Source organism: Bicyclus anynana, chromosome 9 (genome assembly GCF_947172395.1).
Source record: "Bicyclus anynana chromosome 9, ilBicAnyn1.1, whole genome shotgun sequence".
Lineage (NCBI taxonomy): Eukaryota > Metazoa > Arthropoda > Insecta > Lepidoptera > Nymphalidae > Bicyclus > Bicyclus anynana.
Genome location: NC_069091.1, coordinates 11,799,246 through 11,812,315, shown reverse-complemented (window position 1 = coordinate 11,812,315; position 13,070 = coordinate 11,799,246). Strand labels below are relative to the sequence as shown.

The window sequence follows — 13,070 nt, the reverse complement described above, 5'->3', positions numbered from 1 at the left end:
ATAGTATTTTTTACGGATAGAAGATACAATTGCTGTTGAGAAAATAATTTTCAGAATTTTTGGAACCCTTTTCTTTTTTTTCTTTTCTTAATTGGTTCAGGTCTGGCTGGTAGGAGGCTTCGACCGTGGCTAGTTACCACCCTACCAGCAAAGACGTAACGTCAAGCGATTTAGCGTTCCAGTATGTTGTCGTGTAGAAACCGAAAAGAGTGTGGATTTCCATCGTACTCCAAACAAGTTATCCCGCTTCAATCTTAGATTAGATAGATTGTAGTCGAGCGCTTGTAAAGAATTTAAAAAAAAACGTGTACCTATTTTCTCTGTTACTCTGTTGATGCGAATACACATTAAAGCCATGCAAGCATACAGGGTGCAGCAGACATGAATGAAATTGATGATTGATCGGTAAGAAAATAGGATAGAAAGGAGCTACTCAACTAGGTACTTCATCATTCAAAGATTGCAGAAATGGCAAAGATGTGTGTCACAAGACAAGAGATATTGTAGTGTTTAATTCAACTTTCTCATGATTTAACTTGGTGGACATTTTTAACACAAAACTTATAGCGAAAATACCAAGCATTGTTTTTCCCGATACTAAGAATATTGGAATATTAATTCAGGCGTTCAGCATATTCGTAGGAATGTTAACATTTTCCAAACAAAAAAGGAAATCAATTTAACTATTTACTTTTTGATAAAAAAGGAATTTATAAAAATTGTACACCATTTAAAAAATTCAAATACAATGCGAAGAATTTTTGACATTCCGATAAAAATTTCATCGCCGTTCTAATTAATGAATATTTTTTATAGTTTTATTATAAAACTTGGCAATTATAGAAGTTGTATGCTGACTTCAAGGTCCATTGTTCGAATGTTGGTAAATCTAACTTATACAATTCTGAAGGTTGGGACTTTCAGATAGCTTCTACACTACTTCTACAATAACAGCTTCTTAACACAAATTGATTGACATTTTCATTATCAACCCATATTCGGCTTACTGCTGAGACGATTCTCCTCTCGGAATGAGAGGGATTAGTCCACCACGCTGGACCAATGCAGTTTGGCAGACTTCACACACGTTGAGAGTTAAGAAAATTATCTGGTATGCAGGTTTCGTCACGATGTTTTTTCTTCACCGTTTGAGACACGTGATATTTAACTTCTTAAAATGCACACAACTGGAATCTTAAAATACGCCCTCTGGATTTGGAGGCAGACATTTTCATACTTCTATGGAAACCCTACCTTCCGTAATATAAGTTGACAGAAAAAAAGTCAACTCACCCAGCATCCTAATGACCCGTCTCTGTGAGGCACCATTCCTGTACCGCGGTATTCCGTTGGGCCGTTCGCTGCTCTCCATCGAGGACTTCTTCAACGGATGCAACACGCGTGACGTGTGCAGCTTCGCACCGATCAGTACGTACAACACCGTGATCAAAGACATCGGCACCACGAAGAACACAAAACTGGATATCACAAACACTTGATGCACGCCGTGACCTTTAACTGTACACGCACTTATATTCTGTCCTTTCTCACTGTACATCACTATACCGAACTGCATCGCTTGCGGCACCGCAGCGCATAACGCACATATCCAGATGACGATAATATACCGCACCGCTCTGGACAACTTCGACATGGTGTGCGACATGAACGGCCGGCAAATAGCAATGTACCGTTCCACGGTGAACGCTGTTATAGTCAACACGGTAGCGTTTGCTGATGTCTCCGATACTAGTCCCACTGTGATGCAAAGAGCTTCGCCGAGAGGATAAGACATGGGACTCCATAGTCTGTGTACTTCTAGCGGTAGACCACAGACTAGCAGAAGCAGGTCAGAGATAGCTAGACTAAAGAGGTAGAAGTTTGTTGCCGTGTGCATGGACCTGTTCCGAGCGATGACAACACAAGTGCTGATGTTCCCCAGCACTCCTGCTATGAATATGACCACATAAACTATGGTCAAGGGAACTATTATGTTCAAGGAATCCGGTTCTGAAAATCCCGATGACTGCGACGTATCGTTCGTCATATTGAAGAGCAGCAAATCTTCTACATCCAAGTCCATCTTCACTTTGTTAGCATCAGCACACCTATAACAAAATATTTAGTTAATTATATAATAAAATATAGGTATTAACTTGAAAGAGGTATATTTAGATTAACGTGCACTAAAAGTAGGTACGTAGGTAGTATAATGAAACTTTACATAATTATTACGCATAACTTAACTGTTTTTTTAATGTAATTAGTCAGATACGAGCTGTTTCGCTGTAAGTAGATATCGTAAATACCGACAATAATTATTTAATAAACTAGCTTTTGGGAACGGTCTTTTTTCAGTCCTCTGAAAAAAGGCTCCAAGACGTCCTTTTGTGTACGCACATACAATATTAACGTTGCTTATCTACCTACAAAACAAATTGCTCTAAATTTTCGATAGGTACCAAATTACAAATTAAATTTTACTCAGGAAAATTAATAATATCGGAGTAAAATTCCCAATTTAAATTCTGAATACATCATACATTTCGTGATTAACATAATTTTACGGGTCGTAAAACTGTAATCTATTTACCACTATGTATACTTAAGTCATAAATTTATGTTACGTACTTACGTACGGCGAGAAATTGACAAAAGAGATCTCAGAATGATATCCTAGAGGGGTGGCAAGAGGAATATAGGAAGGCAGGTGAAACGTTGGGAGGATTGTTTTAAGGAGGTCGCCGGTCTTCAATGGATGAGAATGGCGAGGGACAGAGAAAAGTGGAGATCTATAGGAATGGTCTATGTAAAGGACAAGTTGCTAATTAACTACGGATTACGTATTTATATGTCAAGATATAATTTTTTTATTTTTTTTAAGTAATTTTTGCCATATCTTTTTTTTTATATGACCAATACTCCCATTCCCCTCCAACTAGTCGGGAAAGACTGTATTAGGAGTAGGTACGACAATATACCAACAGGGCGGGGATCGAATCACCACCCTCGGTGATGAGTCTGACCGCTCACTTATGTATTTTGTTACCCACAGAAACTTATACTGAATGGTAAAAATTATAAATTATGAGCGAATACATGTACTATACGAGTACAGTCCACGTTTAAACTTTCATCTAGAGTCACTCTATTTATTGTCGAAAACCGCATGAAAGTCATTTGTGTGGTTCAAAAAATTCAAGTGTACAAAGCGAGAAGCATCTTAGTTTTATGCTAGAGTATGTTAAGATTAGGTATATAGAAATACCCTAAAAACCAACAGTTTTACAACAAGTAGCAAATTACACAAATTATGAACTTCTATAAGTTATTATAGCATTTTATCATATAAATTCATTCATATAAATGTCGGCGCTATTACCACTTACCCAGAGCTTAGACAGAGAACCACAGATCATCGTTATCGATTGCAGATACGTACAGCTAAAACCGTGTATTGCGACATCGTTTAGGACGACATACTGGTTATATTGACCGTAATCAAAGGTCCCAGCTGAATTATTACTGTCTTATCAAAAACATTGCTTACTACGACATACCACATTAACAACCAGTTTCTTCATGTAAAGCTAAAGTAACAGTTAAAGTAGTAAGTAGTAAAGAAGACTTTATTTTTCCGTGATTAAGACCGTCACTTTTGCTTTATGACGTTACTTTGACTGTTACTTACGATGAAGAAACTGCCCGTAAGTGACCACATTTGACTAATGTTTTCGGAGAATAATATCTGTAGAACGACCAGCTGTTTTGTTAACTATTTGAAAAGGAGCAGATAATAAAATGTCAATTTATATAAACATATTCTTGATTTAATAATTTAATTTCATCCATGAATATATTTTTCCTATTAATATCTATAGATACCCATACCTACTGAATAATACCACTACAAGAAAAATATTTTGTTACTTCGTAAATTCTCACCAGTTGTTACAACTATCGGTGTTTACGATCAAATATGAGTAGTCCCTTCGATGTTGTTAGAACAGATTTTGACTGTATGTATTTTGACATACTAATTTTCTGCGAATTTATATTTCTGCTATAATTTATTATATCGGATTTGTTATAACCGGACGTCCAATAATGATAATCTTTAATTAAATAATTAAAATATACTAGGTAACTCCAACGATGTATAAGTATTATGCAAATATGTATCTACCTGATTTTATATTATTTTTTCAACATTTTTATTTACACGAACGTTTTAATTTTTGCAGTTTTCCACATGGCCACACGGTTCGCTGTCAACGGAGCATGACGTAAAATGTTCAATTAACGAATTTATAAATGCACAACACATGGCCCACGCTTAAGGTGAGTACTGAACGGTGTTATGGGGTGTAATGTAACATTCGCAGCGAGCATGCCATTACATATTGTAGGTACGTATTTGTTTGTAAATTTGTAGCATTAAGTGGCTTGTTGTTCGCTTAAATCCTAACCGTACCATCCCTTCTAGGTTGAGATCCGAATCTCACTTACAATATTTACACCTTAGACAGTCGTTTCGTTTCCACAATTACTTGTATAGTCCTCAGACCTCTGGCTGAGCTTCTACATTCGCCCCAATCCTCACTTCCCGTTATGAAGCAAACAGAAAAAAAAAATTTGATAATTTAAAAATCATTTAATTCGAATATACTTGTTTTACAAGGAGGTTTATTGTGGTCTCTACCAACGGTTCGGAAGGTAGATTTTGACAAAAAGAGAAGCCAAGAAACTCAACACTCTTTTAAAAATCGTAAATTCATAGTTTACAATGATTTTATTTATTAAAAATACTTTGTGAAGGTGGAAGCTAATCCGATGGCCTGCACGCATCTTTGTCATCAAGGAATTCATCAATTGTATAGTAACTTCGACTGAGTTTATTTGAGGATGCATTGGTATATCCAAAACTGTATTTTATATTTAAAGCAGAACAACTAACCCAACATGGGATTTTTGGATTTCTCGAAGTCGATAAGCTGATATCGCCACTTTTTGTCCGTTTCTTAGAAGACGATTGTTCAGATCTTCTTGTACTCATTTCACGAATGTTCGTCTTATAACAATGCGTCTGTCAATGCTGGTGAGTACCCACCTTAACATTACTCTCGTTAAACTATTGATATTTTAACAACCACTTGATTTCAGTAAATTAATCGACCCAGAAGAACCCAAGATCTCGCCATAGAACAAATAGCCACTGCACCATCGAGGTAATCACGAAATAATTTTGTTTAATGTAAGCCCACAGAGCCAAATAACCATTACTTCCAATTGTGACTCGGAAATTTTCTGGCATTAAATTGTAATGGATAAAGAAAATACTTTTCCCTGTTTTATTTATCTCACAATTCTCGTATGCAGGTACTTTTTTATTTAACTATACGAAGCAATTATTTTTAATAATTATTTAAATTGTTTTACATAAATAAAACGAGTATTAATAATAAACCTAATTATAATTTTGTAGAAGTCGGTGTGTTGTAAAAAGTCAATTAAATAGTAACTTTGAGCGTAAAGGCTTTTTGTATATGAGCTGCCGGTTCCTGAAATGCTAATTAAATCCATGGTTTGCAATTTTAATATCTAGCAAAAACGGTAGTCCGTGTTGTCCAAATGCAGTAAATTTACTACGTTACCAACAACACAATTATACAGTTTTATAAATAAATAATCGAAAATAATTTGCGCCTCAGGGGAATTTGTATGCATGCGACTTTTTTCATACAAAGAATTGTGAACTCTATGTCACTTGTATAATAACACGAATTTAGCGCTGGCGCGTATTTGATACAAACTTCGGTAAATCCTCGCGCATTCTTGAAAATTCCATCTCAAGGGATCCGAAAGAATTAACTCTCGGCTCGGTTGGCCAATAGTAAAGTGTAAATTGAACAGGAAACATTCCCGCGTATTCGCGGGACCTTTTCTCGCAATGAGACGAAATTGACGCTTCCGTTCCATTCCATACCGCGGCAGAGTAAATTGAACCTTAATGTTAGCATCGCAAATATTACCATACAACGTTGATTAGCGTTTGTTAAACACAATTTGTAAATGAAATGCGTTTCAGAAACCGGCAATCTGCACTTCCTCAACACAAAATATAAGTAGCCTTATTAAAATAATAAACAAAAACATAATTAATGCGGATTTGCTTTCCGTCGAAAGTAATTTTCCGCATCCTAGTGGATTCTTTTTAATAATATCTAATATACAGGAAGAAAATTTTTTTAGTGCGGATATTTTTATATTTTGTACATAAACAAAATTTAATGATCACGTATTTTTTCTTTTTTTTTTTTAACTCAAAAATAACAAAATTATCGTTAGCTAAAGTTATTTACTTTTGAACAGAATTTTAGGGTCACCCTATTGTGCGTTTATTTTATTTTCGTTTGATACCTAAAGGACGTCACCAGATCACTTTTAAGCTGAATATATCTTGTTTAGTAATAATATGTACATTATTTTGTTATTTTAGAGACATAAATTAAAAAAAAAAATTACATAAAATGTATCGAACTGTTTGTAGATTTATATTCTTTTAATGATACAGAACCACGAAAAAAAATATCCGCACTAAAGACCGAATCACCCTGTATAAAATTCTCGTGTCGCGGTGTTCGAACTTGAACTCCTCCGAAACGGCTCGACCGATTTTGATGAAATTTTTTGTGCATATTCAGTAGGTCTAGGGGTAGGGTAGGGGTAGGGTAGGGGTAGGGTAGGGGTAGGGTAGGGGTAGGGTAGGGGTAGGGTAAAGGTAGGGTAGGGTTAGGGTAGGGGTAGGGTAGGGGTAGGGTAGGGGTAGGGTAGGGGTAGGGTAGGGGTAGGGTAGGGGTAGGGTAGGGGTAGGGTAGGGGTAGGGTAGGGGTAGGGTAGGGGTAGGGTAGGGGTAGGGTAGGGGTAGGGTAGGGGTAGGGTAGGGGTAGGGTAGGGGTAGGGTAGGGGTAGGGTAGGGGTAGGGTAGGGGTAGGGTAGGGGTAGGGTAGGGGTAGGGTAGGGGTAGGGTAGGGGTAGGGTAGGGGTAGGGTAGGGGTAGGGTAGGGGTAGGGTAGGGGTAGGGTAGGGGTAGGGTAGGGGTAGGGGTAGGAGTATGGTAGTGTAAGGTAGGGATAGGGAAGAAGTGCAAATAAATAAATTAATAAGTCAAAGCGAAGCTTGAGCGAGTCCGCTAGTTATTATATATTTGCGTATAATTCAAGACAAAACAATCGGATTTTCTTCAATTGATAAAATATGTAATGATCGAAGAAGCAGAACCAAATTTTACTACTCAGTAATAAAACTTAAGTAATAGTTCTCGTAGACTAATGAAGAATTTTGATAATGCCTATAAGAGTGAGGGAGGGAGAGAGTTCTTGTGTGTACCATACTTCGCCGTTCCCGGAGATCGAAGAAAAATGGTAACTGCCATTACACGTGTTTTAGTATTATTTAATTTTTGGGATCAATAGGTATTAATAAATAAATTAACGAAGTTACAAAATATTACAATAGTTATATTCCAAGATATAGTCACTGGCGTAAAGGTATGAGAATAAAATGGTAATTACCATAATGTATTCCTACTTCTTAGTACGGTAAACAGTCATACGATTGTCTTCCGGTACCCAAAATTTAAGACGTGATTATGATAAAATCAGTTACCATTTTGTTCTCGTTCAAAATCTTCTGGTTGGTGCGCTTAATTCTTCATCACTTGCCCTTACCGTTTTATTCTGTAGGTTTTAACCTACAAATAAAAACGGTAAGTGCAGAGTACAATATTGGATTCCGGTTAGACTGTACGGCGAACAAAATGGTAATAGACATTACAATATGAAATAACTACAATTAAATTAGAACTTGATAATGTAATTTTAATATAAAGCCTGACCTCAATCAAGGTTTTTATTTTTCTGGTAATTTAATATGAAATTGAAAATACAATGATAATTTCTTCTAATAACATTTCATTTTTAATTTATGGCTTTTGTCAATTAAACTTATCAAAAGCTATAAAAATTAACTTTTATTTAAGTCTTTGTCAACTATCGCCAACTATATATCACCAGTTTTTTATTTTTCCTGAAAAATTAGCTTTTTGCAATTACAGTTTTATTCTCTGGGAACGACGACTTGTGCACTCAAATATCCTGATTGGGCTATTTATAACCTAATGCTTTTATAACTGGCCCGTCAGTATAAAGGCTCTATTAAAGTTAGCCCTCATTCGCACGAAAGATTTTTAAACGTACCTACGTTAAAAAAGTGTTCAAATGTAGCATGAAGTTAAATGAAGCTCTATTTCCAACGCCTACAGTTAAAAATGCAACACTGCTCGAAAAAAGCGTCGTGTTTTAAAAACACTGTCGTATATACTTATTTACATATTTATATACTTGGGAATGCACTTGTTATAGTATATACTTAATGGGAATGCACTTGTTGTATTTGAACGCTTTTTTAACGTCTGTTAAAAAAACTCCCGTGCGAATGAGGGCTTAGGTATACCGCTGTACATTATACGCGGCTATAATCTACTATAAAAACCTAGGTGTTTCAAAAGGATATCTTGATGTTATAGACTATTAGGTCTGGACAAATCAAATCCGATGGAAAGCAGTAACGTGATGGACCGGGGCCGAGGTGTCGTTATTCGTTTTATAGTTCACTCTATTTTAAGCCCGACACAACCCCAGTTCCTATAAAACGGATGGGTTTTATACTTGACACGTTTTATACTCAAAATGTAATTATCATCACCAACCTATTTTAATATGTTTTAATTAGATACGCCCAATGATATTAAATACTGTTAGATGAGTTACTTGCGCATGAAAAACGAGGCGCTCAAAAGAGGAAGTTTATAGTCAACTCAATGTTAGTTGTGGTCAACAACGAACGTTATTTAAACAAATCTATACTAATATTACAAAGCTAAAGAGTTTGTTTGATTGATTGAACGCGCTAATCTCAAACTACCGATCCGATTTGAAAAATTCTTTCAGTGTTAGCCCATTTATCGAGGAAGGCTATATATTATCCCCGTATTCCTACGGGAACGGGAACCACGCGGGTGAAACCGCGTGGTGTCTGCTAGTAATACCGAAATATCGCCTACAATGTCGAATGAACACACAGTTCAGGAAGTGTATAAACTATATATTCATAAATCAATAATGTAATTAAAGACACAATTCTGCATGTGTGCGCTCAGTGTTGTACCCTACTATTCGGATCACTTTTGTGGTGATTTTGTAGGGACGTAACCGATCTATAGCATAAAATTATCATTGGGTACGCCTATGTAACAGAATATGTCTGTACCTATGTATGTACTTACGAGTATGTAATGGAATCTTTGAACTTTGGACGATTTTCGAGCAACTTTTAAAACATCGGATTATTTTGATATTTTCGAGACAAAGTTTGTCTCATTATTTTTAGCTGAATTATTCTCTTCACAATTATTTGGTGTATTGAAAATTAATAAAATTGGGTAGATAATTTGCGTAAAACACTAAGAAATAAAACTAAAATATATATAAAAAATAACTTTGTTTAAAATACTTACTACAATCAGCATCGAACACTTCACGCTTTTCAACAATAGTATTAAACATTCTATTCTATTCACTCAATTTTGTAATATTAAACTCAACTGAAACTAAAGTTATTTCAATGGCTTTAACTTTAACGTTTATATTAGAAGACAAATTTCAGTTTTGGGATTCATTGTTTTTATTTTAAAATAGCAAGCACTCTCGACTTTGTCATCAGCTGTTAGTGATCGTTACAAACAAACATCCATACAAACTTTCGCGTTTATAATAGTAGTAGGATTAGTTGTTGATACGTGGAAACTTAAAATAATAAAAAAAAAACACATCCATTAACAGACTTCTTAACAATATTATATTGTATTCCTATCTACTGTTTTTAAACAAATGGCGTCTAATTTATAAGTCCGTGATGGGTACCGATTTATGCTATCCAATCTATTTACTATATTAGATAATACTGAAGCTTTTACTACAGATTTAACTTTAACGTTTATATCAGAAGACAAATTTTCAGTTTTGGGATTCATTGTTTTCATTTTAAAATAGCACGCACTCTCGACTTTGTCCGCATGGATTTTATACAGACCATAAATATTTTATAGTGCCAAAGGAAACATGTTTTTCACAAATACAAAAACTAAAACTGAAAGTCTGTCAGTTTATGCTCCCATAAGTAATGCGGGCTACACACCTGCAGTTTTAACATCACAGTTTTAACTGTATATCCGTCCTGTTCAGTGAAATCGTCCACTTGTAGGCAAAACTAAGAACTGTACGATTTAAAGTATGGAGTTTTTTTTAATTATTTTGATTTAAATTGCGATTAGATATAACTGTACAGTTAAAATTGCGCAGATAAAGATGAAGGTTATTGTAATATAATGATATAGTTTCTCAGTAATATAGCTAAGTAATATTTTGTAAAACTTTGCGCGCCCTTCAAGGCGAAAACATTGTACTATATTTTTTTTTTGTCATCTTTATACATGTTTTGTGCAAATAAACAGCAATTTTAATAATTTTAATTAACAGCATTTTTAAAAATAATTAGCAGCAGGCCAGCAGGGTTCTAGACACTAAAAAGTATCACAGGCAAGTTTCTTCGTTAATTTCAAAACGGAAATTGAAAATGTTATCGAGACACAAGTACTTAATAGAGGAAAACAAAAAAGAATATTGGAATGTGGCTAAACCAATATCCGTTAAAATTTATATCAGACTCACAGCTGCAGTCTTTGAATTGCTTCCCCGCATTATAGGGTATCACGGATCTATATTTAGATAGATACCGCCGTCCTAGCATATCAGATGCACTGCACTTACTGTAATATTTGACTTCTTCATCCGAATATATAATTTTGTAGTAGGGTTTTTATGACTCTTTCGTCCGGGGAAGTACAATTGCCGAGCTTATTTCTGTCACCAAGAATGAAGTATCATTGCAGTATTGCGGTCTAGAGTATGACTGGCTCATGAGGCTTCGTTCGTTATCAACCCATATTCGGAATCGGAGGCAGAGGTCATATGCACTGGGCTATCACGGCGCAAAAGGCTTAATACCTATAAAATATTGAGCTTCACTTTCTTCGAAGCAATTTTACGCAAAAATTCTTAATCCGCGATTGAGAAATTGATATATTATTTATTTATTTTATTTATGATGGTAATAAATCATCATAACTTAAAGCAAGCCTTACAGGTATCACCTAATTCGCAAGCTGATGGAGATTGATACCCCCAATCTTCGGAAAGCACGATAAGAAGTCGGTCCCGGTTAAAATCTTAGCATCAGCTGTTAGTGATCGTTACAGAATCAAACAAACATCCAAACAAACATCCAAACAATCATTCGAACAAACATCCGTACAAACATCCATACAAACTTTCGCGTTTATAATAGTTGTAAGATTAGTTGTTGATACATGGAAACTTAAAATTTAAGTCACGGCGTCTACTTAATTTATAAGTCCGTGACGGGTACCGATTTATGCTATCCAATCTATTTACTATATTAGATAATACTGAAGCGTATACTACAGATACTCTAATTTAAATTCAGTTTTGGTTGTTTCGTAAAGGGATACAGAAACTTTATAAGATTGGGGGCGTTCTGATTTTTAGTAGGAGGCACGTGTATAAAACCTTTATAAAAACCCTTTTAGCTCTATCTCTCTCCCTGTTTCTCCCTCTCTCTCACTTCAGGCATTCGCTCCAAAATTCAGGCTGAGGATTGTGAGTGATACTCCCATCGTAAGTATAATATCATTCACTACGTTTTGACCTTGTACCATACGAGTACCATCCCATTTAATCGTCACTGTGCAAAGTACGGGCACTTCTCTGATATACTCTTTATCAAAAGAACTGGCAATAAAGTCATGTAGGACGTATGCGTTGCTTTCTATTTTCTTCCTGCAAAAACGGTCGACGGGCACACTGATAAAAAGTTTGTCACCCCTGTTTTACGTACCTACCGAAAGGTCAATGTACTTTATTGCCAGCTCTTTTGGTACGGAGTATAGTTGATCCAACCTTCGGATTGGGGAACCACATGACCTTTCTTCTTCTAAATTTCCCAACATACTGAATGTCTCTTCTTTCAATTTTTTCTGTGGTTTGTAAGGAGTGCGATCGGTCCAATATAATAAAACATAAACAAGAACATGGGAGCCAAATTCAATATTACAAATGTGTGTAGTTATCGATTTTGCCGTCAAAATAAATGAAATCTAAGTGGATGCCAAATTCTATAAATTAAAGAACTTAGATACAGTAAATTTCAAAATTAGAATTGCCTTTTTTACATAAAAGCATCTTTATTATTAATTTATATAGTTTTCAAAATCTTTACGTTATATGCAAGTACTGTTTTAAGGATTTCATTGGCTGGCAAAAAGTACCTGTTTAACTGAGAAAATAAATTTTCTTTCCTTGGTTTTTTCCTAGTTTCCTATTCCTTACCGTTTTATTCTGTAGGTTTTAACCTACAAATAAAAACGGTAAGTGCAGAGTACAATATTGGATTCCGGTTAGACTGTACGGCGAACAAAATGGTAATAGACATTACAATATGAAATAACTACAATTAAATTAGAACTTGATAATGTAATTTTAATATAAAGCCTGACCTCAATCAAGGTTTTTATTTTTCTGGTAATTTAATATGAAATTGAAAATACAATGATAATTTCTTCTAATAACATTTCATTTTTAATTTATGGCTTTTGTCAATTAAACTTATCAAAAGCTATAAAAATTAACTTTTATTTAAGTCTTTGTCAACTATCGCCAACTATATATCACCAGTTTTTTATTTTTCCTGAAAAATTAGCTTTTTGCAATTACAGTTTTATTCTCTGGGAACGACGACTTGTGCACTCAAATATCCTGATTGGGCTATTTATAACCTAATGCTTTTATAACTGGCCCGTCAGTATAAAGGCTCTATTAAAGTTAGCCCTCATTCGCACGAAAGATTTTTAAACGTACCTACGTTAAAAAAGT

General features: G+C 35.0%; 1 protein-coding gene across 2 annotated transcripts in view; it reads right to left on the bottom strand.

Annotated features, from left to right (window-relative positions):
- Positions 1-13,070, bottom strand: part of LOC112043940 (pyrokinin-1 receptor) — a 79,236-nt gene that overhangs the window by 38,175 nt on the left and 27,991 nt on the right. For both annotated transcript variants that reach the window (XM_052883439.1, XM_052883441.1), the window contains exon 2: positions 1,294-2,108. In XM_052883439.1, the coding sequence (XP_052739399.1) occupies positions 1,294-2,083 (790 nt within the window). In that variant the 5' untranslated portion in view covers positions 2,084-2,108. The remainder of the gene's footprint in view (positions 1-1,293; positions 2,109-13,070) is intronic.